Genomic DNA, 27,513 nt, shown 5'->3' on the forward strand with positions numbered 1-27,513 from the left:
TACGTTGTTTGCCACATTATGTATCCCATCGTGGGCTCGCGAATCCAGATACTGATCTGCTCTCTCTCGTCGTATGATAGTGTATAACGCGCGTTCGGCTACGGATACAATGGATGCATGATCTCGATCCCTCTTCTAGAGGTCCAGGTCGTCAAATCGTCATTACTGATCGTAGAAATATCATAATCAAAATATACGCACACTCCATCAAGGAGCTGCGGTGATCTCAACTCGAAGGCGCGAGCAAGGTGAGCAAGTCTTGTTCGACGCCACTCGCGACGTGACATGGCATGGCATGGCTGGCAAAGTGTGCCACGGCAGGGGCATTAAAACCCGAAATGCTCATCTTCAAATTCGATCCCACCACATCCCACTTTCTTCTCGGCCTGCATCCCCCTGATTGAGCTTCGGACATTGGCGATCATGTCTTCCGGCCCACAGGCGCTGACCAGCATTCCTGATGGGTCAACTCTCATCTTTCCGTAGGTATTGATCGTCTCATCCACGAACGAGTTCAAGAGGATCTCAAAATTCGGTCGAAGGGGATTAATGGATATTGTCGATAATGGTAGATTGTATTTCTTCGCCAGACTTGAAGTCGAAGTCGACCAATTCGACGAAGTTGAAGATGAAGAAGGATTTCGACATAGGTATTCGTATTTGGCTTTATCGGCTGCGGAGGGTTGTCTTTTCAATCCTCCATTCGCTTGCAAAGTGAATGTATCTTGTTCAATTTTCCATTCTTCGATTTGATCATCTGGAAGAAGGTTGAGCGGTGAACTCGCCGGACATCGAGTGACGAAGATCTTTACTCGTAAAGCTGTCGGGTTCGGTCGTTTCTCTCCCCGCCGACGTCCTTCCAAGCATTGTATCTCCCATTGTTTAGCTTCATTCACCAAACCAAGTAAAGTGCTCGTCAGCGGTTTGGCAGTATCTTCGGTTCGTACCATCCAGATCAAGTCTATCGTTCGAGCTCTGACGACTCCGGAAGAAGCTCTCGAGACTAAATCTTGAGCCAGCGCCAGAGACTGGGTAATTCCTGATCCACCGGCGATTAGGACGACGGAAGAGAATGACGGAGCGAGGGTGTTACCCAAGCCGCCATAAGGTCCTTCAAGAATGATGGTAGCTTGATTCCGACCGCCTTCAGCTCGATCTTCGAAATCGGATGAACGCTGAGCGAGCTCATATAGGCTATTGGTCCAGTCTCCGGCCCGCTTGCACATGAGGACCAATCCTTCGCCATTGGGCGCAGAAGCGATAGTGAATGGATGCGACTCGAAAGCTTTCGATAAGCCCAGAGCAGGGATTCGGATCCGAACGTGTTGGCCCGCTCTCCAGCCTGTCTTGAGGGCGGGTATGGTGACGACAGTCGTACCTGCCCCAGGAAGAGCTTGGAGTTCCGCATGAGCGAGACGCGTTTTGGTGAGCGAGCAGAAGATCGAAATGAGGTAGATCACCATAGCTGCGACGCTAAAAGCAAAAACCGACTTGTAAGTTCAGGGTTCAAGCTCACATGGGTAAATTCACGCTTACCAGAATGGCACAGCTACAGCAACATGCAAAGCCAGACCAACCAGCAGTCCGACGATGCCGACGAAATGGCATATCTGGATGTCCGAAGTCAACTCAGCTTGCGACCCAAATACGAGCGGTACTTCTTGTTGCTTACCTCGAATACACCATGCCAGGCCTTCCTTACCCAAGGAAGGGAAGTGACGACGATCAGTACCAGTGCAAAGTAGGCTAGCAGACCCCACATGGCAAATGGCTTTGCAGCGTACGCAGAGAATTTCCCGGCGACTGTCCATTTGTACACTACGATATGGCGATGGGTCAGCAGGACTTCATGGAAGTGTGACGCAGAAGATTGGGAGAAGAGATGTGGGCGCACATTGGACTAGACAAGACTTACTGTAAGCAGCACCGTGAATGGTGGAAGCCAGAAAGACCACCCTGCCCACAATCTTGTGATACACCTTCAGCCTCTCATAGCCCTTCCCAACGCACAGTCCGATGATATTACCCCTTACGCCCAGCGCCACGGTCAAAGGGATCTGGGCAGTTGCAACTAGACCCGATCTCATCCAATCTGACCCATATCCTTTATCTTTTGACGCCGGCGATAAATCCGACTTCCATATCAGTGCGAATCCGTTCAGGACTAGATAGCCTATTACCAAGTACAATTGAGGTAAGGTGAGGAACGATTTCAGGTGGCTGGGTAAGATTGATAAAGGTGTGAGGAACTGGAATGTCGAGGAGAATGGTAAATGGTTGAGTAAGGGTATTATGTGTGGCGGAGGATAATATATCGGACTGGGGAAGCTTGACGAAGAGTCTAAGGTGTTGGGCGAGAGTGATTTCTCATCGAAGGCGGAGGCGGAGCTGAATGGGTCTTTCTTCGAGCATGTGTCGGGTGTAGTGGAGGGTGAGCTGATTTCGATTCGAGAATTTCTACCTTTTCGCAAGTACCAGCCTTGGGAAAGATCGCCTCCGGATACTTCTCGTTTTGGTTGGAGAGACTCCAGTGATTGTTGAGAGTAAGGGTATATCCTGACTGATGCATTCTTCTTGCTCCTCGAAGAGGAGGAGGAGGAGGGAAGAGAAGCGAACAGACGAGCTAAGAATCGAGGGTGAGAGATGATCATGCATAGTACAAGCAGACCGGCGAAAGCCAGATAAAGGTTTCTGGGCATGGTACCTGTAGATCGAAGGGTCAGCGAATGAGTTAAGGGCTGCACCGTGCCGATAATTATGTTGGGTGACAAGACCAGTCAACTTACTGTCCATTCCCATCTGGTCATTTTTCTGCTGTTCGACAATCTCCGTCATGTTCACCTCCTTCCCCGTAGCTACAGGTACGACGGCGGCAACGGTCTGAGTCGCAGCATGGATATCGAAGGTGACTGATGCGCCGTACAGCACACTCGCCAGAGAGGGATCTCCCATGAGCGGCATTATGGGAAAGAGCAGGAAGTCTGACTATTGCGAAAAGGGGGTGGGAGTGGAGAGGGACCAGGGATCGTTGATTAATGAGTGTCTTGTCTAAAAGAGCGACTGTTGTTGATGACTTGTGAGTCGTGATATGGCAGTTCTTGCTATCGGAACTGTATCATCGATGCTGTGTGTCGTATTGATACGATACGATAAGGACAGCTGCGAGAAGACAGGTCAGTACATGCTTTTAGGAGTGCGAAGTTGGCTCAAGGGCGAGAGATGAACTTCTATATATATGATCAGACTTTGACTTACCTGCAAATCGGCCCGTGAATATCGGTGCACAGTATTGGTAGATGTCAAAGGTGAAAGGTCAAAGTGAAACTGCTAGGAGATGGATGATTGATTGGTGTATTCACAATGTCCGAGCGCTTTGTTGAGGAACAAACAAGGTTCAAAAGACCTAAAGGAATTCTAGAATTGATCGATGACTTTGGATGTCGATATCGTTGATTGATCAAAGCTAGTAGAGAAGAACAAAGGCCTTCCCATTCGATGTTCTCAAGTGACCTGCACTCGATACTTGATTTCTTGGGGGGCACAAGGGATGAAGGAAGGAAGGAAGGAAGGAAGGAAGGAAGATGGTCCCAATCTTCTGGATCCTTGACGAACTTGACAAAGACGTTCCTGCGCCTCTTCTAATCGTCTAATTTTCTGGAAAGACGGTCCTTCAAATCCAAATACAATGGCAAGATGGAACCAATCAACCTCTTGCCCAATCAACCAAAATATCAATGAACAAAGTCAAAGCGTGAGAACTGCTAAGCAATTATAGTATCAATCGCACCTGCCCGTAACTCGATTTCACGTCACGTCGGGTTCCTTTTTCTTGGCTTTCTTTTAAGCTGTTAAGCTGTTTCGGAGTAATTCAACTCTCTTTTTGTGATTCCCTTAGCTTTCCCCCTCGCACAAGCACAGTGTTTCAGGGTGATGATGACTATTCTACGCCAAAGTGACGTAAAGTGAAGACGCGTTTCATGCGGCTAAGGTCAAGTTGGGAATCAGCCTAAAGAGGCGCTTTTTCGTGAGCTGAAGCATTTGGTATTTGATGAAGCAATGGCGCATACGCACATATTGTACATATCAAGATGACGAAAACCATTGATGCTGTATGTTGTACGCTGTATATACTATACTCTTTACTCTTTACTCTTCGCTCTATGTTCTATGTTCTATACTCATCGCTCTATATTCTATGTTTCACACATGTTATATGTCCCCCCAATATCGCACAGGACCAGACAACCATTCCCCATTCCATCTCCCTTCCCGATCCTTGGTCAATGCAAAACAATCTTCCAACCTCACCCCAATCCCTTTCAGGCCATTCACCTTCTTGCCGCCTGAAGGGAGGTATATTCCGGGTTCCAAACTGAACACATTCCCTTCTTCGATCTGGTTACGACCTTGAGCACCTTGGATGACATAAGGCGACTCGTGTCCCTCGAGACCTATCCCGTGTCCCAGCCTGTGTGTGAAGATACTGAAATCAATGTCGTTACTGCTATGTTGGTCTTGGTCCTGGTCTCGGTCTTGCTCCGCAGAGACGTGATCCTTCTGCTTGTTCTTCCAATTCGATACGACATCTCGAGCCGATTTGTCTAGGTCGCCAAATGTCAAAGACTCATTGTATTTTTGCGAAAGTAGGAGCTCGTAAGGTGCTTTTTGGGCTTGCCGGACGATTTCCCAAAGTTCGATGTGCGATTTAGGGATTTTAGATCCGGGCAGAGCGAAAGTCTGAAGATGAATATATGGTCACGAAGTAAGCAGACTGAGCGATATTTCAGGATACGCGACTGGATGACACAGGAATGGGCACTGTCGACACCCTTGATACACAAGTACTCACTCTGGTGATGTCGGACACATATTCTCCCCATTTCCCACCAGCGTCGATCAACACCAAATCCTCTTTGGTCAACACACGGTCCGTACCTGATCCATGAGGCAGGGCGGCGTTCTCTACGAAGGCAGAACCGACAGCACATATGTCAATAAGACTATTACGAGTGCGAGGGCAGGACGGAAAGACGTGGTAGGTGAATGATCCTTCTGTCAAGGAAGACAGGCGACAAAAATGGGATTGTTTACCCTTACTCACCTCCGAATAGTACCAACCCTTCACCACCCACTAACCCAGTCTTCGCCATCTCCTCCTTGAGTATCTGACTAGTTTGCGACTCGCTTATCCCGAAGTACATCCTCTCTCTCGTCTTTCGTATAGCATGTAAGGTAAACTACCATCGGATCTCAGCAAATCAGCCTCGCCTCGCCTCACTTCACTTCATTTCACTTCACTTCGCGCGGAAGCGGACGCGGACACGGACTGTTCAGACAGCCTCAAGCTTGCATTACCTTGCGAAGGATCGAGATTGACAGACAGTGTCAAGCGAGAATGCCCAACTCACCTGATTAGCGCACCTCAATAACCCAATCTCCCATTCATTCTTCTTCTCCCTTATCCGCCTTATCTCACTTTCCAACCCTTGCTGATTCTCCTGCATCACACCTCTTAGACCCCTAGCTACGAACTCTCTAGTATTATCATCCAGCACAAATGAGGTCGAGTTGGAGTCCACGCCCGAGTCTGCCCTTTTGACTTTATCTTTCAGACCCTCCTTGAGAATCTGATAAGGCGATTGATCCTCCCTCCATTCTATCCACCGAATCCTCTCGCGTACTTCCTCAGGGAGAGAATCAACTATCAACTTGGCTCTTAACGCCTCAAAAGACGGAGTTAGTAGAGTGATATTAGAATCGAAATAGGAACTGGAAATTGCGATTAAGAAGGGTCGTTCAGATAAAAACCATTGATCCGTTGAAAAGCCACCCAGGAAATAATATGCCGAAGGGGACGGCTCGGATATCCACATGCTCCCCTTAGGTAGGATTGCCGATAATTTCTCGAGACGGTCGGTGTAAGTCCCAGGAGGTGGAGTGAGTAGGCGTTGGCATGATGATACGAAGTCGGGATTCAATTCTGGAGTTGGGTACGTATTAGGATTGTTGGTCAGGTAGGAAGTGTACTGAGTGAGATCAAAGAGGGAAGTTCGGGTGTGTGACTGTAGTAAGTACTGGATAGTACAGATGACCAGGACAGACATGGCGAAAAGGCTGATCCTGCGTCGGGTCAGTGAATGTCGTATTTTCGAGTGGGGTGAGGTCGAGCCAGGATGAGAATAGGCTCCCCTCTGTCGTAGCAAAGGTAGCAGAGCGATTCAGGGAGCAGGTCAGCTCCTATATTCATCATTCAATTGTCCCAATCTCAGAGATTTAAGAATGGGCGATGAACGGAATTGATTCTGGCTGAGCTAAGAAGACTCACCGTTCCAGGCTTTTCATATACAGGTAACAATCCTCCATAGTCCCGAACTCTAGGCGGAACACGATCCCACTCCGACTGCTTCTCGTCTATGCAAGGCTTCACAGAAAGTCTATCTAGTTGTTTCTTGTCCAATACCTGCGATCGAGTATCCCTAGGTCCTTCCATCAGATCGATGCTTGTGTGGGTACCAGTGCTAGGCAGGTCATGCCGAGGTGAGAAGACCTCTTCGCAAAGATGAGGTGGTATGCAGAACATGTCGTCTTCGATGACGAGGACCAATGCCAAAATACAATGGTCTTCTAGATTTCCAATAAGGTGCATCAGTGCATGGTACATCACATGGTATACAGAGAGCGGGACTTGTTGTCTCTCATTGATCCCGACCTCTCCGTCATCGATCCTCACTCGCTCAACTCCGACAAAGGAACGACAACGGAATCAGTTCTGACTCGGCAACAGGCGGCCTTGAGTAAAGTGGAGGTCGTCCACCTGTTCTCAGAAGTCACATAGCATGAAATGCATGAACTGTCCTGATTGTCCACTTCCATTCCATTTCTGCTTTGTTTTATACTGCTGGCTTCTTATTGTATTGAGAAATTGACGGAGATGGTGATTGAGCTCTTTTCCCGAAATATATTATAACGATGGATGTCTATCCTTTATACTACTTTTTTTACCAGCCATGAAATTCTTACAATTGTCCTATGTTCGGCGAACTGGTGATTATACGACAGATTCGGCTAGATAGTGAAAAGGTCAGCGCACACCCTCGAGCGTCATTACAAATTGCGCAAGACTACTCACTGTCATCGAATGGGTTTTGAGCTGTATCACAAGGCAAAATAAGCTTAGTTCAAGGCTTTAAGAGAAGAATCGAACTTACGATCATATGGGAACTTTCTAACCGCGACGTCACCGCCATAGGTAGTGGGATCCCACGAGACCTGAGTCTGCTCAGCATGTCTATTCAGCCGTCGTCCTCTGTTATGCGTCCAAAGCTAGGAGCGATGGGAAACTTACGAGGTCAATTTGTCCGGTGGCTTGCTGGCTGCCAAAGGTGTATACATCGCTCACATCCCCACCTTCGTAGTCGATCCTGATCTGTTGAGAAGATTGTCTGGAAGGATCATTCAGCAGGTAGTTGTGAGGAGCCAGTATCATCCCTCCTTGTGCCGTTGTGAAAACGGTCTATTCACATCATCCAGAAGCATTAGTCTATCGATCGATGCTCAAACGGTTTTACGACTGCAGCTCACGTTGGGTAAGTCCCCTGTGTGGGGTACGTGGTGCATTCCGAGATTGAACCACATGACCCTATTCCGGTACAATTAGCTATAATGTACACACTGTTTGGTGAGACTTTCACTCACAAGTCCTCTTGTACAAGCTTCTCCCCGTCGAAGAATTTGTCGAAATTGACCTAAGATTGTTTGTGCATTCAGCCAAACGCGTCGTTCCTATGGCAAACGGGGCTTACAAGAGGGTTAGCGGTATCGTAATCATTCCAAGCATTCGAAGCCCTGAGCTCGGAGTCTTTCTGCTTGGTCACGTAGTACGCATGGGTTGCGAAGCCTAATGCGGGTGAGATCAGCAAGGGTGCAAACTCAGCGAAGACGTAGCACGTACCGGCAGCGTTAAGCAGGTTACTGGAGTTGGTTATCGTCAAATGCATTCCTGCACCGCCTCGACTAGGCATGATCTTGTACCCTCTTGGCTCTCCGAATTTGTTGGGAGCATCCTTGTTGACTATAATGACTTGCTCTTGGGCATTGGCAGACCAATTCTGCGTGAGTAGCTCAGGTCAGCCCTCATCAGAGCTACCATGTAAGTCTGCCTAATCAGATACACACCATTTTGCCGTCATCTTCGGACTCGACCTCTTTTCTGACCATGTGCATTGTGTTTCTAGTCCCGTTTTTCCATTTGTATGACTTCTCGATAGGTTCAATAACATGCTTCACGAGGGTGTTGTTGGTTCCGAGAATATCGAAGTCGACTTTGTAGTTGAGCGCATGATCGTGCATGGAGCCGGAAAGCTACAGATAAATCATCAGCATCATCGTGCTGCAATTGTGGAAGAACGACTTACTCCGTCATGAATGTGGTACCCATATTCATCATTTTTGGCGTAATAAGCGGACTGGATATAACCGGAAGCTCGAACGACAGTCTCAATAGTACCATCCATATAGAAGTTGTAGTCGAAGTTATAGTCGTAGTTACCGACGGTTGAGATACTTCTTACAGTCAAAGCGATACCTTTGGTCACGGACACGTAAGAGCTGGTTGAATGCCTTTGGATAGGATGGTTGAGATCTGCTTCGAAGATGGAGATACCACATCGGTGAGACTGCCGATCCAAATCTCGAAATGAGTATTCATTGCTCGATTTACACCTGGCCAGGGGTGCAGACTTACCTTGGAGACTTCGGAAGCATGGAAGCTGGTGTTCACGCAATGAGCGTAGAGAGGCATGTCATAGCCGGGTACTTGGGAGAATGCGTAGGGACCAAAGCCGTAGAAGGTATCCATATATGAGGTTCCAGATTGAACGGGGTCGTTACCAGCATAATGGGCGATTGCCTCTTGAAGACCGAGCTCATAGATGATCCTTTGGCCTTTGTATCGGATATCATACAATCTCATACCGGTATCACGGGTAAATCTGCATATACAAAGTCAGCCTTCACCCAGGAACCGTGTATGTAGGTTACGCTCACGTAAGATAAAAGGTGAAGTCCATCCATTCCACGTATTTGTTATCCTCGTCGATCTTGAATCTTTGTCCGCCGGGCTGCACACTCATAGGTGGAGCTTCGTCTTCGAGGCACAACTTCTTCCCAGTTCGGTCGGTTTCAATCCAGCTTCCAGGCATGTTGGGTGTATACTTCTCAAAACCGGAAGATTGCCAGGCGGATCGGAATTCGTCAACCGATTTGTAGTACTCATCGCCGTACAGGATGCCCATAAGAGACCATTTTGACTTATCTCGTCCCGTGATGTCGAATTGCATGTAAAGACCTTGGGGAAGAAGGGTCTCTCCATCGAAATTTATGGAGCCGTGATTCATTTCCAAAGTTGGTGGAATCCGCCAGAAGCCCACCTGAGGAACCAGAATATCATGTCAGCTTCAACATCGTATTCGAACCACAGAAAGCGACATACCCAATCGATCACCCGATCATTTCCATTTTCGTCAGTCTCATGCCAAAGTGGATCAATACCCCATATATCGAAGGTATTCTCGAGATCTTCCTCGGATTCGATTGTCGCTATCCGGCCAGTCAGGTAAACGACTCTCCAAGCTTGACAGTCCTACTAGCTGGCAACAGATAGACATACCATTCAGAAGATCGTTGATGATATCTTTCATCTCCAAAGCAGTGTCTGTGAAGAGGCCACTGTGGATATCTCGTCAGCTCAAGTCGAACTTTTCGAAGCAAGAAGTGACTTACTAATGACCATCGATATCATAGACTCGAATTTTGGCGTCCGGACTGTGAGTTCCGAAAGTATAGGGGTAGTACATCGAATCGTTGGTTATGGGGATCGGACCGACAACCCAATCTTGCGCATACGGTTCTTCCGTTGCGCCAAATAACAGACTAGCTACAGCCCATCTGTCGGGTTTCTCTCCGTCGCCATCCAGATAGCCCAATGCGTCCGTCTTGTTGGGCGGAAGAATATCAACTACCAGAATGGTGTTGTCCCATGCACCTGCATCATCGACAGCAGTGAGGTTGAGATCATCCTGAGAGTGAAGGAAACCAATGACGTCTGCAGCCTCGTCATTGCTGAGCGAGTTCCAGATGTTATGCTTGGGAGCGGTGGTGCTGGGAGAGGAGGATGAGGTGTCAGTGGAATCGGTCGGAAGGTCTCGCCGAGCATTGGGTCTCCAGCCTGGTCGGCGAATGGAAGATATCTTAGGATTGGGGAGAGCGAGTGCGCCTCCTAACAAGGCGAGGAGGGGTAGTGTAGAGGACCACATCGTCCACACAGGTGACGTGGTGCAGGGCTAGAAGGTGAGAGGGATGGTTTAAGTGATAACCGAGAAAGTTGTGAAGTGCAGGAAAAGAAAGATCTTGGGTCGAAACAAAGATTGAGAGAAGTAGAGATGAGAGTGATGAGCAGGACGTTGCGAGCTATTTAAGTCACTCTTTTGGCTCAGTACACGAAATAAAAGCCTCACATCATGTGTATAACCGCATAGCCTCGGTTACCCTCCTTTGGGTATTGATGCAGTGTCACCTATATACCCTTTTAAGCTAGCTCACCGAAACTAAAAACACAGCCGGCCAATCGGGTTGAGTTGAGTGCACAGACCATGTTATCAACATGTGCAGTACAGCAATGCAACGCACGGACCCCAAATTTGATCGACATGTTTGATTGATCCTGAAGTTGTTCGCTTTCAGTAAGTCTGACAGGACGGATTGACTGATCAAACTGATCAGCGAGAAGACGGTCTCACCTTCCTTTAGCCTCATTCTCACTTATCATACCCCTTCGGCTTCGGAATCAATCATGTTCATTCCCGTCCTCAAGCCATACTCAATTTACCCTGAAAATCTCATTTACTCAACCTGTGGTCGCTACACTTCCAATCGTACTGGTTGAATCTCTTATCTATACAATGATCAGCTCGTAAGAGTGGGAGAATCATTTAGCCGAAATAAGTTGCTCGAAAGCTTATCTCCCATTTTATCGGAATTGGCCATGTGAGGACCCCCGTGCCTGAGCCACGAAATGGGCATATGGGTTTCCGCGATAGATAAGGAAGACCTGTCCCGCTTCGGCGCTTATATGCCCACCAGACCTGTCCGACCTAGGCATACGGAGGCGCTTGCAATACTCGGGCATCAGCATCAGCATCAGCAAACGATGTGAATCAGATGGGACCGAACAGCAAGGCAGGCGATATCGCACGCACGGATGCGAATTATATCTTACTGTAGTCGACTTTTCCCGACAACACGTAACTCAATCAACCCGGAGTAGATAGAGCAAATGAGACCCATGACATGAAAGATCATCTTTTTGGATGTCAATCTCTCTACACAGGACCAGTGGAATGTATTGGGTGTCTGAGGCATTGTGTCAAACCTTCTCCTGACTCTTTAGAAGTACCTTTAAGATGCGTCATTCCTATCTACAGTACTATACATCGTACAGTGCGTGACAACCCTCATACTCAGAGTTAGCTGTCGACCTCTTGATTGCCCTCATCATTCACCGTCTTCAGTTCAAGGACGACATTGCCCGTAAAGTGCTTCTTTCCGGACGCTTGGCATGTAGAACTCTCCCTGCCCTGCCCATCAACGTCCTCACGAGCATCTTTAGTTTCAAGCTCAACTTCGATATCGCAAAGATCACTTGAGCCTCGTCTGCTTAATGATTCTTTCCCGTTCTTTTCACTCTGCGCTCGATATATTCCACTGACATTATCGCCTAGTGGACCGATATCATGTACAGTCGGTCCTGCTTTACTTGGATTCTTCAGTACGAATCGACCAGTGATCAATGACCGCTCTTCTGTTGATTGGTCTTTCGCGTTCAATGATATCTGTGAAGTCCTATCCGATTCATCTGTGTCCATCTGCGGAAGACTTTCTACCCCTAATCTGGATTTCCCATGGGTATCACCATACAAACCGACTTGCGGGATATCTAACAAAGTGCCCTTACACCGCATAGCATTGGTCTTGGTCCTAATAGACGTCGCAGTTGACATGAATGAATCTTTATCCAGTTCCGGTTCCAGTTTCAGAACAAGTGTATCAGTATTGGAGAGAGAACAATAATCTGAATGACCTATTCTCCTCAGCTGAGGAGAGGCACGAGGATCCTTCGAATGGATACTGTACGAATCATCAGGTTTCAAATAGATAGTCCCCGCATCGTAGGGTTGATTATTCTCCTTCAAATGATAAAGGGCTATCACCCTACTATTACGAATAGCAGGGCATCGCTCGATCGTCATATCAGGCGAAACTTTGGTGAAGTGCAAATACCTGGAACCCAAACCCGAGCCTTGATCTGAACCCAATTTTAAGGTCAATGAGTCCTCGTTCGTGTGGGTGATGCAATATTCGGCATATTCGGCATTCTTCCATACGCCCGGCTGATCATTTTGTCTACCTGTGGCGACTGAAAGCCAATCCAGATCCATTTTGTCGTGCTCACTTCCAATACTGGTTGATGGTCTGCGACTCCGGCTGATGATGGTCCGGCATGAGACACCATTTTCGTCTTTCCAATCCTCGATCATGTATGATTTCGGTACTAAAGATGATTTCCCGACATACTGCCTGTTCCCTTCGTTATCAACGTACTCTGCGTCAACCTGTACGTCAAACTCCTCACTACAGTACGGTAAATTATACGGATGTCCCGTTATGGGAATGAGCATGTGATCATTGTCATTGAAGTGGAAGTGAAAAAATATAGACCTCACTCACTTGGCGAGTATTATACCAGTAGTGTCTTCAGAAGAACGAGACATCTTGTCACTCATGAGAAACGCACTTGTGTATTGCCAATTTGAGGTGCAAAAGGCAAAATAGTGTAGACCTAAAGCAGTGGCAAATATCATATACGGGGCTGGTCTGAAGTGCTCCATGATCCAAATAGATATACAGTATACTACTACATGCAAAAGCAGGACGATATCACCTTTGACTAGCCCATTCTGCTACAGCGAAGGCTATGTTGCTCTCGCCATCGTGTATCAAAGGTACAAAGAAGGCAAAGGCTTATATAGATTGCGCCAATGGCCGACCAGTCCAGACCCCTGCGCCTTCCGCGAATGCTCTTAACTTCTCACGCTGAAGTGGGTGCAGTGATAACTACACAATGTGCGAGAGATTCGTCAGCCCAGACCGTACAACCGGGCAAAAGTGCGGATTGTCGCAATTTGTCGCCTGACATGCGCAACGATGGCAGTGACCGATGACAATGGTTAATTCATATTCATAATTCAATTTCAACATTTGTCCGACAGCGCACAGCGAGTTTGATATGTACACGATAGCAAGCAGTACTAAGTAATCATAATGAAGTTGATATGATAGATTGTGACAAATATGTGCGTGCCGCATACCAGATGGGCTTAAAATATCGTGTAAGCAGATTGATGCAATAAGAGGCAATATTGATAGAAGATCATCAAGGAGGGAAAGCAAAATCAAAAGTCAAAGATCATAAAAAAAATCGGAAAACAGAGTAAAACCTCCACAAGAAACCTTCATCACCGTCTCGATCCTCCCCAAACCAATCCAAAGACTCTTTGAAACACCCCAGCGACTCTACCTGTAGGTCCGACGTCTTCCGCCTCCTCCTGTCCCTCTTCAGCGTCTCCATCTAAATGTCCCTCTACATCATCCGTCTCTTCTTCAATGCCCTCTTCTAGCTCCAAGGCATTCTCAAATGATCTAATGGGATCAATCAACCTCGATCTGGCCGGTATCGGAGTGGGCTGGAACAGCGCTCTGGAAGGGAATGAACCGATTACTCTAGGTTCCGGAGAAGCAATTCGTCTTCTACTCCCAGTTGGTACTCTAGAGGCAATCATTGGAGAGATCAATGCCTCTTCTCCGTCATCCTCGCCATCAGACCGAGTATCTATATGATCGTCATCATCTTCGTCGTCTTCGATAAAAACGGGAGCAATCAGAGTCTGACAATCTGTTCTAGCGTTGTAAGGCGGAGGAGGGGGAGGTGATCTGTTATTCCATCTATCGGGAGCGTAATCAGGTAAGACATCTGGTCGGATAATCATCCGCCTGATCCTTGGCATTGAGCGAGCTGAAGCAATGGAGTGGAAGGGGAACTCGTACTCCGGAGGTTCGGAAATCACCGTTACAACTGAAGACTCGCTCCGAGCTGGACTGGCGGGAACTGACGCAATATCTCGTGCTTCCGGGGTTTCAATCGGTGTCGGAGAGAGAATCGCAGCAGCACGTATTCTGTCTTGCTGCTCTTGTTCCAATCGGGCTTCCTCAGCTCGTCTTCTTTCTTGTTCCGCCTGGCGTAGATTTTCTCTGCGCTGGACTTCTTCCACCCTTCGATGTTCAGCTATCTCCGCAAGACGGTGTCTGATAGCTTCGGCTCTTGCACGTCGGTTCTCAGCACGCCTAGCTTGGAGCTGCAATCGCTGACTCAGGACATAAGGGGCTAATTCTTGTTGTCGCAATTCATTACGTCTCGCCCATCGCTCTTCGACCTCTGAACCAAAGATGGCTTCTTCCGAGATATCGTCCACAACTCGCTTTGTGGCGGGAACAAGCATTTTCGGACTGGATGATGGAGAAAGCATGGTCTCGTCTTCGTTTGGTGAAGTAGCTTCAAGCAGAGCTTCAACTTCAACTTCATCTGGGCCGCGGATAGCCAACCACCATTTATCGGCAGACTTTCTGACTTGTTCGCATCCCCACCAAGCGCCGGTCAATCTCTTCCAATCACCATCCGCCGTTCTCACATTGTAAGCTAAGATTTTGAATCTTCTACTTCGTCTAGCTGATAATGTGGCTCGAAGGACGCTGATGAAAGTTTGACCCAATATGCAAGGCCCGATCTGGGGAAAATCAGGTCTATTTCGAGCGGTGTGAGTGATACTGATGGGTTTGTGAGATCGAGTCATGTATTTTCGAGCTGGTAGTAGGGATGACGGAGACGATCTATGCAATTGAGAAGTAGATTGACCCGATGCCCTCTCGGCAAACGCATGCCTCGGCCTCGATCGCTTGGTCAAGAACTTCTTCAGAGCAATATCAACCGAACCAAGATGTGATCCATCTGACTGGCGATGTTTCCTAGGAGTCGCTTGCAGGGACCTGATCGAAGGCGTGAGGGAAGAGACAGATTTCATGTCGATATCGGAAGACTGACCGCCAGCGGTAGGAGTGGTTTCGATATCGGTCAGACTGCGCATTTCTTGATCCACTTCTTCTGCGTCGCTGATGTCCATAGCCGAGGTAGTAGGCGAAGAACCGAACTTGATCTTGCTGTTCTCCCAATCCCGGAAAGCGGGCAGGTTGACCAGGGGATCATCGCTCGCTGTGAGTTGCTGAAAATGCCGCTTGGGCTCACCGCGCTTGCGCAAAAGCCTCTTATGTCTCAGTTTCTGAGATTGAACATGAGTCAAGTCGACGCCAGCGCCAGCTTGAGGAGAAGCCTTTTCGAATGCTAGTAGATCAGGATGTTTCTCCCGAGGATAAGCGGTCGAGGGGTCCAGTAGCGGGACATCAACATTCATAGCCATTATCGTGCTTGCAGCGCGCTATTGATCAGTGAGGCATCGTCAGCCTGCTTTAGCGACGACTGAAGCTGAATTGTCAGAACTCACCAGACCATCCATCTTGTTGCAGATGTTACCGACGATGGAGTGGTTGGGACCGATCGCAGAAGACTTTTCCTTGGGGTATGTAAGTACCTGAAAGCGTCAGGCCAACGTTAGCATCAAGCTTGATGTACAGCGACCTCCGGCAGTCTCGACCAATGACAACCCGGACAGACAGATGGAAAGCTCGAACTCACCTGCTTACAAGTCTTCATTGGTCGTTTGCCCCGCTGCTTGACGCTCAATATACCCTCAGTCTCCATCTCATCATCTCCATCCTGCATGTACTCCTCAAAATCTCTAGCCCTTTTCTTTCCCTTCCTGTCGTTCGTACCGGGACTGTCCATCCAAAAAGCTCCAGGCGAAGACGGGACATGTTTAGTCTCATAGAGGGATCTATCAACCTCGTCCCCCTCATTCTCCATTCCAGTACTAGTCCCAGCAGTCTCTGAATGCGGCGCATTCAAATTGCTCTCCACATCACTCAAGGCGTCTTCTTCGACTTCTTCGTCCGTTGAATCGATTTCGGTATCTTCGCCAGATCCCGAGCCAGCTCGGTAAGTCTTAAAGGATGACGAAGAAACTCTTTTCTTGATTACTGGTAGATCGCTATACCCTGGACTTGAGCCTGATGATGCTGATCGTAAAGAAGATGATGGGGCTCGGCCGGCTTGTAATCGGGGTTTGCCGTTGAAAGGTATATGTCGGATCGGCGTTGGCGTGTCGGGCGGAGACCACACGGAAGATTCGTCAGAAGACGAATGCGAGTGTGAATGAGGACCCGAAGACGACCTGCGTCTTATACTGGGCCCAATGATGCTGGACATGATGCCCGCCGCCCTGTCGAGCTTGGTCCTGGTCAATGACCAGCCGAGCGAGTAAATGCTGATTGATAGAACGCTGAGTATAAGTGAGGAGTCCAGTCGAGGGCGGGTTAAAATCGGAGTACGTGAGTGATAGCGAGACCGATTCAATGTAATGCGCTGTTCGTCAGTTGAGAATATCCGGATACGTGATGAGATGAATTGAACAGATAGTCGTTAATCGTGAATCGTCAGAGTCGAGCCAAAAGCTGTGCTGAGGAAGCTGATCCCTGTTCTTGCCAGTCGTGTCCTGTAGGATCATAAAATCACGTGAAAAGACCAAGGATGGATCAAGACATTAGCGATTCACATTCACATTTCTCTCCCTATGCCATGATGAATTACTGTATATGACCCCTTGAGGGAAGTCCTGGTAATGTGCCAAAATGAGAAGATGTAAGAGAGACAAAAGATAAAACCAAGGGATCCAAAGGGTAATAGAAATAGATCAGGTACAGGTACTAAAGACGCGTCGACCAGATTAGGAGATTCACCCAAAAACAACCGGGGAGAACATTACTTCTTTTTGGGCAATTCACGTCTCGCAATTCACGGAGCTACTCACCTATGCCGAACACGAGATGTTGAAGCGAGAGAGACAGCTGATGACGGGTCAGAGGTAGCTGAGGGCCGGTGGTGTGTGTTAGTGAGAGTCAAGGGGAGGGTATGATACCGGTGATGCTATTGCGTAGTCAGGACTCATGAGCCCTTGGAAGAAGTCAAGACCTCGTCAAGGCGGAGAACGTCGACGCGTATATGCGATGAAAATTCGAATGGATTCAATGGTGAAAGCGGATGGGGCGAAATGAAACACTCTTGATTCTTGTCTTGACACTGACTGAAATGGGATGGACATGAAGCCGATTCATTCTCTGTTCTCAAGTGTTCGTATATATGCATAGTGGCTGAAGCCAGCCACCGATACATCTCCATCTATACATCTATACAAGGAATAGATCCCACACCATCTGTGTAGCGGTCAGAAGCAATTTGCATCGACTAGTTGATGAGTATCTGAAGTGTGAAAGGCATCTATTCATCTCCTTTGATGCTCCATGTCGCATGCTTAACCAATCCATACATTCATACAGATGTATATCGAGGGGTACAGCTCGCCGAGTAGTCGGTGAAGTCGAATTTGATGATCAGTCATTGCCTGCCATCACCGGCACCCAACTGCATGTACTCGGTGTATATCATCACCCTTTGCCGTCGTAATGTGCTCTATCGGCTGTACCCGACTGAGATCACGTTCTTGAGTCATGAAAATCCATCTGAGTCAGCCGGGATAGGAATGGAAATGGGACTGGGAATGGGGATTAAAATCATGAAATAGGTAAAAAAGTGGACCAGTCTCATCGGGGATTAATGGAGTACACAACGCATGTCTTGATGAAGATCGATAGGGATCAGTAACGTATCTCTTCTGAAGCACAAAATATCCCACATGGCGCACAATCAGATGATATCGTTCGAAAAAGCATGACATTTCCTTTTCTATCTACATCTACAATGATCCGGAACACCCTCCTTACCCCCTCTCAATCCCGTTCAAATCCTTAAATGACCTTTTCGATCATGGTGATATTCTCCTCCTTCTCAAGTCTGTCTCGGAACAACTTACATGTCTACAACAAAAATTAAGATAAATCAGCTCGAGATCCTGTCTTGCTTACACTACACGTTCTCCTTACAGCAATGGTGGAACTCATGATGAGATGCGGCTAAACTTACAGGTTCATCGTATGGTTGCAGTACACCTGGTGTGGTGAGTACACCTTCAAGGATGAATTGAACAGCTACACCACATGGGACACCGACGAGTCGGGCCATGGCTGAGTGTCCGCCGTTTCTGTCACCGTAAGCTTCAAGAGAAGAGGTGATTGTTTGCTAGAGAGAGTGTCGGATAGTCAGTTTACACGCTCGCCCGAGAAGCAGTGTATCATGTGCACGAGAAACACGTCAAGATGGAGATTAGATTGTTATGGCTTACCTCTGATCCGTCAGCGTTGATAATCTCGAAAGTGTGTTGTAAGAGGACAATGTCGACCTCTCCTTCTTGGAATTGACATTTCTCTTCCAAAAGAGCAGAGAGCGATCTCATGATTGATCCTCTGGGGCTGACCTTCTCGGTGGAGAAAAGACCAAGTTGTCTGAATTTGCCAATGAGGATCTTGGAGTCTTTCTCAAATGACTTGAGTGACTTGAGCTTCTCAATGACGGTACTATACCGGGGAAATACCGAATCAGCTGGTAGCTCTTGGGCACAGAAAGGAGTGTGTCAGCTGACTTACGCTTCCTTAGCCTCAACACCGACGGATTTAGCAATCAACTCCAACCATGTGATTGAAGCAGCATCCTTGGCGAGATCGTCTCGAGGAGTATCGTCCAAGAGACCCATCTCCTTCCAGGCAGTGATGACTTCGCAGAAACCGGCGAATCGCATGGTACCTCGGACGAGGTTCTCGACGTCCTTGAGACCGTAGAATTCCTTGAAGACGGAAGAGTCTCGGTTGGGGTAGGCGACAAGGTTGTAAGCAGGAGTGAAGTAGTATGGCTTAGCAGATGCCCTGAGTACGGTCGACGCAAATCATCAGCTTCCCATACATGCAAGAGGTTTCGTACTGATGACAACGACACCTACATCAAATCTTTACCGGCAACTTCGGCGATCTTGCCATCCTTGTAGAATCTACCGTCGTTGTTGAGGGCCATGAGCACACCGACAGGGGACCAAGAGAACTTGTATCCCAAAGCGTTGTCGGAAGCGGCGGGTTCAGGAAGACCACCACAGAATGAGTAGAAGCTCTTGATCTTTCCACCGGCCTTGTGGACCTCGTCAATGGTCTTGATGGCCCACAAGTGGTCGACTCCGGGATCAACACCGATCTCGTTGAAACAGATCAATCCGGCGTCAACGAATTTTTGGTGAAGGGCCTTCATTTGAGGGTTGACGTAAGAGGTGGTGACTACGTGAACCTTCTCCTCAAGGGCAGCTTCCATGACTGAGGCGTGGTAGGTGTAAGGAACAAGCGAGACAACGACATCGTGTCCCTTCATAGCTTGTCTGAGAGCATCAGGGGAGCCGACATCGACTGACATGGGGGTAGCGTTGGGGAGGTTGGCACAGAGGGCTTCAGCGGTAGCGAAAGTTCGACAGGCGACGCTAAGCTCGTGGTTGTGCTTGGTGATGTACTCGGCGGCTGGGGGAGCAACGAGACCTGAACCAAGAAGGAGGACCTTCTTCTTGGTGGTTTGGCCGGAAGCTGGACCGGGTCGGACGCCAGAGAACTTGGGCATAACGTTGACACCGTCTTCAAGCATCGCTCTACCGAATTCAGGGATGACAAAGGCAGCTCGGTGGATCTCGGAGTTGTAGTATTTGGTTTCTGGGACGGCCCGAAGAGGAACGGTGACATCTCGGCTGGCATCCTTGGAGCAGACCATGATACCGATTTGTCCGGCGGGGTAAGTGGGGATGGTAGTGTAACCCCACTTAGCGACAGGGAAGAGCTTAGTGCAGGTGTCCTTGAGCTCCTTGATCAACGGCAAGTGGCACCACAAAGATTCGGCTTGAGTTGAGATGTGACCGTCTTCCTTGAGAGCTTCTTTAAGCAGTTGGAAGTAAGGGGCTTTGAAAAGGGCTTCGGCAGGACCGACGGGGTCAGAAGAATCGGTGATGATGGCATCGTATTCGTTCTTGTGCTCAGGAAGGAATTTGAAGCCGTCGCCAATGAAGACCTCTACTCGTGAGTCGCTGTAACATGACGACATGATTGGGAGCCATTGCTTGGACACGCGGATGACGGCCTATAAGTTGGGGTACGTCAGCCAACATCCCCATGCCACAGGATGTCGCTTGGAGTTCATGATGCGGCACGTCTGATTCACCTCATCGATATCAACGAGAGTAACCTTCTTGACCGACTTGTGCTTGAGCACTTCCCGGATGACACCACCATCACCACCTCCAACTACCAGCACGTTCTCGGGGTTAGGGTGAGATGCTAAAGGAAGGTGGGCCATCATCTCTTGATATCTAAGAAAGTGCGGATAGCGTGCTCAGCACCACGACATCGACAATGAACCGAAGTGAGCTCGTTGTGCGCAATGGACTTACGAGAATTCATCTCGCTCGGTACATTGGATGACACCGTCAAGAACCAAAACATTTCCGAAAGTCTCAGACTCGAAGACGAGGACGTCCTGTCATGATCATCAGCTTTCTGTTGGACACCGACAAGACAGGATCGGGTTTGACTCACTTGGAAAAGCGATTTCTCGGTGTGCAAGATTTGCTTGACCCTATAAACCAATTCACCATCAGCTCCGTCCCTCCTTTCATCCAACCTTTCTGATTTTTGAGATAATGATCGACTCGAACGCTCACTTGAGGGTCATAGCTTGACCTGCAGATGAGACAACATCAGTCGTCCACTCTTACACAAGCGCTTATAAGTGTGAGAAAGGCTTACCAGGCCATTGGTCATTGATCTCCCTGAACCAACCATCTAATCAATTCGACCAACAAGTATCAGCGTCCATGGTATCTTGAAGATTAGGCCGCACTACCAAGTATGAGTGATGTAAATTGATACGTACCAACAATGTTCGGGTGAGTAAGAGCTACCATCTTGTTTTAAGGGATTAAAGATAGAGTATATAGAGAATGAAGAAAGATATACAGATAAAAGTACAGCTACTTATGTCTGCTGGCTGTTGTTGAAAGTTGTCGGTCGGCTCAAGCGTCACAAAGAAATTCGTTCCTTTCACTTTTTTTCTCGGTAGCGGAGAGGAAGTGCCGGACATCACCGCTCGACTCGAGGTACTCGGCTAGCCCCAATGCATTACGAAATATTCTAATGGTTCGGATATAGCCTGCATTAGGATGTCCGCGGGGAGATGATAAAGAGCAATTAGCATTTCGGGTAAGCGCGAAGCCCTGCCTCAAATCGATTCAGCCCAGATCTAGGTCTTTTGGTCGGCAGAAGGTCCTGTACAATAAAAGCACAACTCCCGCTATCTATTGCCTGAGCGGAGCATCTCTTCAAGACAGGGACGTGTGAAGGACCAGGCTGAAGACCGGTTGATTCACACATGACCTGCGGAGAATAACATGCCATGCATCGTACATAGGGTCCGAGTACTATACTACCAAGTACTACACACTCGTCTCATGGAAACCATCTTACCGCTCGAGGCACTCCTGTCGAACATTTAGACAGGTACAGGCTCCGAGCATTCGATATGAGCTCCATCCTGATCCGCTACCAGATCAACGCCAGTCTTGGGGACTCGCAATTTGATCAAATGATCAATCGGACCGGGGTGGGTGACTGTACACTACAAGCAGGCGCACATTTCATGAGCATCAGCCGAGCCCAATGACACCGAGTAGGAGCAAAATCGTGAATCGTGAACCATGAATCATTGTTCGTGAAACGTGAAACATGATCACGATTCGTGGACCGCGATTCCTCTCGACATAGACAGCATCGGTGTTGGACTTACATGTTGAGTCGTTCTCGGCGGTCTCCCATCCATCCAAGGCGCAGCGCCACTCTCAGATTCAGTACCCGCCTCGTTCGTACCGTAGACTTTCAAAGTGAATTCCGCTTTATCATACGTTTCAAATCTCATATCGGGCTTATAGTCTCCTCCAGGATGTCCGCCGCCCAAGGCAGCTGGCTGAATGAAGTCCAGGGAGGTGTATTCGTTGGTGAATAGTCGAACGACGTTTTCGTCTCGTCTAGCCAGGTTCGCGGGGATAGTACTGGCCGAGACTGAAACGAGGGCGGGTAAAGCCAAAAAAAAAGTTAACAGAGTTGAACTTGAGGTAGAGAAGAACATTATGCTAAATACGAAAGTTCTATTCGATCGATCAACGATGAGAATTTGTAACTAGAGAAGAGAATTCAACACAAGAAAAATACTAATTTGTAGCTAGTTCACGCAGATTGCTGGTCGAGATAAGCAAATGAAACTTGCGGAACATGTTGGGCATTTTATATCCTGCCAAACTATTGCTCGGCATAGCGCAGTAGAAAGGAAGTATGATACTCCTTTATTCTTGACGCTTGAAGCCACACTTGATCTGCCTATCCGTCTCCTGATTGACAGATTGACTTATTGAGCAATTATCATACTCGTCCTTTCATCGACGTCGACAAGCGATGCTCTCTAGGACGCACAAATTCGATATCGCCCGATGATCAGGGCGATGAATCATCAGTCAGGGGAAAGCGTTGTCAGGCCTGATGCTTGTGAAATTGCGATTGTCAGCCAAGAATGCTCCTGTAAAGGGGGCGGTCAAGTCAGCATCTTTTGGAATCAAGCGCAGTATGCTGTGCTCAATGATCATCGCCTCCTCATCCGTTGGGATCGGCCGTTCGTCAATACTCAAATCATCAATTTTGACGACCACTAGATTATGCTGGCGATGTGGACGTGATTTGATCAGCGGTATCAGTCATGACTCCGTGAGCAAGTTCATTCACAGCAAAGTCGATTTTGCTATTCCGTGCGCATCGAACGCCCATCGCTCATCGACCTCTCGACCTCTCCACGTAATTAGACGAATTAGCTTCTGGCCTCACTCCCCAGAACACGTCCGGGTGACTATATGAGCGTGTTAGACATTCCAGCCAAGTTTTCCTTTCTCCGTCAATTCATTCATAGTGATACATAATAGAATAGATCAAATAGATATCTTCTTCTCGTCCTTCTAGAAAATTAACCTATACCAGACCATCGTACAGAGATAAGGCCTGGAAGGATGCAGCAAATACTCGGAATTAGCTTGAGCGGTATGAGATATCTGAGGTTGCGGTAAAGTGCGAAATCATCGGACCGGAGAATTTACCTGTACGATCGTTGGATCTTGCTTGGAGCCTTCTTTGAATTCATCAAATGTCAATCTGGCATCCTTGTTCAGATCCATATTTCGGAAAATCTTGTCGACTCGCTATGTTCATGCCCCAGACATTCTCATCAGCGAACATCCTCATCCTCGTCAAGGGGTAAGATGGACGGATTGATCCCAGGGACATGCTCACCTTTTCCGGTGTATCTTCGTCCTCTGGTAATTGGACCATTTGTCCCGTCATCTTGTAGATTGATCTGACGATCTGTAACATCTCGTCGTAGGTGATGAATCCATCTTGGTTGATGTCGTATAATTGGAATGCCCCTGAACGTCATCCGCGTTCGTCAGCACGACTTTAGAACAAATGCCAAAAATCCGACAATTCTTATCATGGTAATGTGATTTTGAACAACGTGGACTCACATTTGAGCTTCTCATCTAATCTGCCTCTAGACGTCACCGACAAAGCACAGATGAACTCCTGTCAGAGTTACTGGAATGAGCTGTTGTCCTGACTCTTTCTACCGTCAGTGGGCTCAAACAGCTCACCTTGAACTCGATAGTCCCTGACTTATCCTCGTCAAAGACCTAAAGTACACCATCGCCAGTCAGCCTCGATAGCATACGAGTATTGAGAGACTGCAACAAGGGAAGAGCAACATACGTTGAACACATAGTCTGCGAATTGAGACGGATCGCCAAATGGGAAGAACTGTTTATAAATCTTCTTGAATTCTGCACCAACCAATACCCCCAGATACCGCATTAGCTCTAGCACACCGTCTGTATCATCCAGTGAGGTTAGCTAACCTTCTTTGTTCAATTGACCGCTCGGACAATCCTTCAAGAATCCTTTGTACTATCATATCGAGAACCATCAGCATTGCTTTTACTGATGGTCAATGGCCAATTAAGGCAAAGCGATGAGTCCACTAACCCATTGTTGTAATTCCTATATGATGTCAAATACAATAGTAGCAGGAATCAGCACTGGGTCAGCTTCGACTTTATGGATGGATGATCTGCGTGATTATCTATCTTACCTTCTTGTCAACTATTGAGGTAGTTAGTCAGCACCTACCCAACGCAACTTCAACAGCGGATAGAGGACGAGTCTCGACACTCACAATAAGTGTTCTTCTGGAGATCAGCGAGATCATCAGCCGATAACTTCGATTGAGATTTACCCATCCTGCTATGTCTGTGTGACGCTTCCTGGATAGGTGATTAAAGAAATAAATGATCAGTCAATCAATCGATATTCCGCTCGCAATGGGTCACCGTAGGTGTGAAAGTGGGTGCACTTCTGCTTAAGCTTGTATCCGCCAGTGTATCGCTAATGACGAGATTGAGGAGAGTCGATCTGCAGTATTATGATTTGGACTGATAGCGGATCAAGTTGAGTGAAATGCAAATTTCGGTCGCGGTAATGGCGATGGTCAAAGGTGGAGCGCAAGTGCAAGGGAAAAGAAGGGTATGTTGTCTGTTGTCTGTGCGTCGGGGTCAAGCGATTGGCGGTAGATGTAATTTCTCAGGCTGAGTGATGTGCTTCCTGGATTGGGAGAGATAATAAGTCGGGAAGATGATCAATGATGTTGACGAAATGGATATAAATGCGAATTGTACGAGGCTCAGAGGTTATGCTGTGCATAAATGCATACAAGGTTATATTGTCGTCATTACTATACACAGAGAGCATGCGCGTGTCTCGTGTCAACCCAGACACGGCAGCGGAACCTTTTTTTCCCCTCCTGCTTGGCAAGGTGAGGCTTTTTAACAGACAGATTCCGCCAAGGACGGTATCAACTTGACATACTGCATGTGTCTCGCAGCAACAGGTTCAGTGATGATATTTATCTAACACAAAGGAAAGGACGCATCGCCTTGATCATCTGTTCTGCGTTCGTTATGGATATTGCGAGACTGGAAAATGCTTGCTCGCCTGCGCGCTCGCTCAAGCAGCGAGTGTCAATGAAGCTATCATCACATCTCAAATTGATTTATGCTATATTTTCGGGCAGTAATCTGGGTATGTATATATCAAGAACAATCCGTGTCCAGATCCATTCAATCGACGTGTCCACATCTATCTCACGCCTCCCTGCATGTTCCTATCTATCTTATCAATAGGACGAGCACAGATTAGGCCTTTCCAGCATCCTTCATAGCTTTCAACATCAAATCACCAATTTGCGCAGGGGATTTGGCGATGATCGCACCGGCCTTTTCGAGGGCAGCGACTTTATCGGACGCAGCACCTTTACCACCTGAGATGATCGCTCCTGCGTGACCCATTCTTCGGCCTGGCGGGGCAGTTCGTCCAGCAATGAAAGCGACAACCGGTTTAGGGTTGGCGGAGTTCTTGTTGTGTTGTTCCAAGTATTCAGCAGCCTCTTCTTCCATCGATCCACCGATCTCTCCGATCAACACGATACCCTCTGTCCTGGGGTCTGAGAGCAGGACTTTGACGACGTCGATATGTTGGGTTCCGGGGAATGGGTCTCCACCGATACCGACGGTCAAGGATTGACCTAATCCAGCGAGAGTCGTTTGGCTACAAAGGAATGTCAGGGTAATTCAATATCATGTGATGCGAGAGGTGAGTGTCCGACCGAAATAGATGAGGTACTCACTTGACGGCTTCGTACGTGAGGCTACGGAGCGGCAAGGAAACAGATCATCGTATTAGCCAGCCTGTACGTGCTAGACACCATACGGTCGATGTCTTTGAATTGAGAGGAGAAGGACAGACTCACGTTCCGGATCTGGAGACAACACCGATTTTACCCTGCTTGAAGATATGTCCAGGCATGATACCCATCTTACAACCCTCCGAGATGATACCCGGGCAGTTTCCACCGATCATTCTAGACTTGTTCTGCGATTTCAATGCATTGTATACTCTGATCTGATCTCGTTGGGGGATACCCTCGGTGATGGTGACGATCAACTTGATCTCGTTCTCGATAGCTTCGATGATAGCATCCGCGGCGAAAGGCGGCGGGACGTAAATGACAGAAGCGTCAGGTTGAGCTTCTTTGACTGCGTCTCGTACGGATCCGTAAACCGGTAAACCCAAATGTGTTTGTCCTGCTTTCTACAATTCCCAACCATCACAGTCAGCTAAAAGCAGCATAGTGGGTCTGCGCACCGCAAACTCCATGTAACACCTAATGTCATTGAAGCCAGACTCACTTTGGGATTCGTTCCTCCGATCATTCGAGTTCCATAATCGATAGCTTGTTGAGCGTGGAAAGTACCCTACGGCGATGGGTAAGGTCAATCAGCTGTTGTGCATACATGTGGATAGAACGGGTTTTGACTCACAGTCTTTCCGGTGAAACCTTGTACCAAAACCTTGGTATCCTTGTCTACAGGACAAGACAGTGGGTGTCAGCTTCTTCTAGGGTCATCGTCACATTTTGCGCTACGAGCCTCTTCGCTACCGTCTTCCACAAGCCCCACCTCGCTATCCCCTCTCGAACTCCTGCTTTCATCAATAGCCCCAACGCTCCCCCCCTTCCCTCCAAGCTCGGCATTGCCGAATTATAGCTACTTCAAGCGCATTTACGGAGAAGTACACTCACTGATAAGAATGTTCTTGATGGTGTCCTCGTATCCCGCTGAAGCTCGAGTGGAAGAAGCGAATGTTCGCACTCCTATGAAAGTGCAACCTCGTTAGTCTGAGCCGTACATCCTGAAAACATGAGTCGGTTATAGGGGGATTGGGCGTACCTCGGGCGAGGGTTGAAGCTGTTCGAAGGGATTGCATCTGCACCGAACTTCGTCAGCTGTCTTCCAGATGCCCAGGGTTAGGGCAGCTTACTTTGTTCAATTGTTCTACAGGGTGCAGATGCTGCTGCTGTTACTGGGCAGAATGTTTTCAGTATCTACCAGATTCAAAGTGTGTTGGTGCGCAGTAACCGAACCCGAAAGTTGAGTGGTGACGGTGATGCAAAAGGCAAAGCCACAACGGTTTATTGAGGGAACGGCATTCCGCTAACACCGAATACTACCGCCATCCACCCACGTGGGCGGCAAAAGCCAGCAACTGGAATCTGGGGTAAAATCAAAAGGTCAAATTTAATCCCACCTAGACCTGCAGTCAGACGCGTCGAGGACG

The 27,513-nt window shown here is 48.0% G+C and overlaps 10 protein-coding genes across 10 annotated transcripts; all 10 read right to left on the reverse strand.

The window, feature by feature from the left end:
* Positions 1 to 326: 326 nt before the first annotated feature.
* Positions 327 to 2,961, reverse strand: I303_106132 (uncharacterized protein; the record flags this gene model as incomplete). The annotated part of the gene is made up of 5 exons (XM_018409437.1): positions 327 to 1,473; positions 1,537 to 1,610; positions 1,673 to 1,818; positions 1,916 to 2,704; positions 2,787 to 2,961. 5 exons carry the CDS (start codon positions 2,959 to 2,961, stop codon positions 327 to 329), a joined length of 2,331 nt encoding a protein of 776 aa, XP_018261710.1.
* A 1,248-nt stretch (positions 2,962 to 4,209) lies between these two features.
* I303_106133 (uncharacterized protein) lies at positions 4,210 to 6,104 on the reverse strand (the record flags this gene model as incomplete). The annotated part of the gene is made up of 4 exons (XM_018409438.1): positions 4,210 to 4,737; positions 4,850 to 4,962; positions 5,102 to 5,237; positions 5,409 to 6,104. 4 exons carry the CDS (start codon positions 6,102 to 6,104, stop codon positions 4,210 to 4,212), a joined length of 1,473 nt encoding a protein of 490 aa, XP_018261711.1.
* Positions 6,105 to 6,265: 161 nt separating this feature from the next.
* Positions 6,266 to 6,580, reverse strand: I303_106134 (uncharacterized protein; the record flags this gene model as incomplete). Its single annotated transcript, XM_065969317.1, has 1 exon — positions 6,266 to 6,580. One exon carries the CDS (start codon positions 6,578 to 6,580, stop codon positions 6,266 to 6,268), a length of 315 nt encoding a protein of 104 aa, XP_065825389.1.
* Positions 6,581 to 7,048: 468 nt separating this feature from the next.
* Positions 7,049 to 10,313, reverse strand: I303_106135 (uncharacterized protein; the record flags this gene model as incomplete). The annotated part of the gene is made up of 15 exons (XM_018409439.2): positions 7,049 to 7,065; positions 7,130 to 7,150; positions 7,209 to 7,275; positions 7,346 to 7,513; positions 7,582 to 7,639; positions 7,696 to 7,745; positions 7,803 to 7,897; positions 7,952 to 8,108; positions 8,176 to 8,361; positions 8,415 to 8,675; positions 8,744 to 8,990; positions 9,046 to 9,428; positions 9,491 to 9,597; positions 9,668 to 9,726; positions 9,781 to 10,313. The coding sequence occupies 15 exons, from the start codon at positions 10,311 to 10,313 to the stop codon at positions 7,049 to 7,051; spliced, it is 2,409 nt and encodes an 802-aa protein (XP_018261712.2).
* A 1,209-nt stretch (positions 10,314 to 11,522) lies between these two features.
* I303_106136 (uncharacterized protein) lies at positions 11,523 to 12,827 on the reverse strand (the record flags this gene model as incomplete). Its single annotated transcript, XM_018409440.1, has 2 exons — positions 11,523 to 12,687; positions 12,784 to 12,827. The coding sequence occupies 2 exons, from the start codon at positions 12,825 to 12,827 to the stop codon at positions 11,523 to 11,525; spliced, it is 1,209 nt and encodes a 402-aa protein (XP_018261713.1).
* Positions 12,828 to 13,571: 744 nt separating this feature from the next.
* I303_106137 (uncharacterized protein) lies at positions 13,572 to 16,489 on the reverse strand (the record flags this gene model as incomplete). Its single annotated transcript, XM_018409441.1, has 3 exons — positions 13,572 to 15,602; positions 15,669 to 15,755; positions 15,860 to 16,489. The coding sequence occupies 3 exons, from the start codon at positions 16,487 to 16,489 to the stop codon at positions 13,572 to 13,574; spliced, it is 2,748 nt and encodes a 915-aa protein (XP_018261714.1).
* Positions 16,490 to 18,084: 1,595 nt separating this feature from the next.
* On the reverse strand, positions 18,085 to 21,158 carry I303_106138 (spermidine synthase; the record flags this gene model as incomplete). The annotated part of the gene is made up of 11 exons (XM_018409442.1): positions 18,085 to 18,153; positions 18,260 to 18,415; positions 18,519 to 18,750; positions 18,820 to 19,095; positions 19,170 to 20,335; positions 20,417 to 20,564; positions 20,646 to 20,731; positions 20,791 to 20,830; positions 20,916 to 20,934; positions 21,001 to 21,036; positions 21,128 to 21,158. 11 exons carry the CDS (start codon positions 21,156 to 21,158, stop codon positions 18,085 to 18,087), a joined length of 2,259 nt encoding a protein of 752 aa, XP_018261715.1.
* A 584-nt stretch (positions 21,159 to 21,742) lies between these two features.
* Positions 21,743 to 22,375, reverse strand: I303_106139 (uncharacterized protein; the record flags this gene model as incomplete). The annotated part of the gene is made up of 2 exons (XM_018409443.1): positions 21,743 to 21,868; positions 22,037 to 22,375. 2 exons carry the CDS (start codon positions 22,373 to 22,375, stop codon positions 21,743 to 21,745), a joined length of 465 nt encoding a protein of 154 aa, XP_018261716.1.
* An 887-nt stretch (positions 22,376 to 23,262) lies between these two features.
* I303_106140 (calcium-binding protein NCS-1) lies at positions 23,263 to 24,581 on the reverse strand (the record flags this gene model as incomplete). The annotated part of the gene is made up of 10 exons (XM_018409444.2): positions 23,263 to 23,292; positions 23,388 to 23,489; positions 23,581 to 23,714; positions 23,814 to 23,871; positions 23,940 to 23,978; positions 24,055 to 24,125; positions 24,201 to 24,249; positions 24,328 to 24,342; positions 24,434 to 24,444; positions 24,518 to 24,581. 10 exons carry the CDS (start codon positions 24,579 to 24,581, stop codon positions 23,263 to 23,265), a joined length of 573 nt encoding a protein of 190 aa, XP_018261717.2.
* A 951-nt stretch (positions 24,582 to 25,532) lies between these two features.
* Positions 25,533 to 27,162, reverse strand: I303_106141 (uncharacterized protein; the record flags this gene model as incomplete). Its single annotated transcript, XM_018409445.1, has 7 exons — positions 25,533 to 25,944; positions 26,024 to 26,044; positions 26,147 to 26,487; positions 26,586 to 26,651; positions 26,718 to 26,761; positions 26,978 to 27,049; positions 27,126 to 27,162. The coding sequence occupies 7 exons, from the start codon at positions 27,160 to 27,162 to the stop codon at positions 25,533 to 25,535; spliced, it is 993 nt and encodes a 330-aa protein (XP_018261718.1).
* Between the last annotated feature and the right edge of the window lie 351 nt (positions 27,163 to 27,513).

This window comes from Kwoniella dejecticola, chromosome 7 (genome assembly GCF_000512565.2).
Source record: "Kwoniella dejecticola CBS 10117 chromosome 7, complete sequence".
Taxonomy (NCBI): Eukaryota; Fungi; Basidiomycota; class Tremellomycetes; order Tremellales; family Cryptococcaceae; genus Kwoniella; species Kwoniella dejecticola.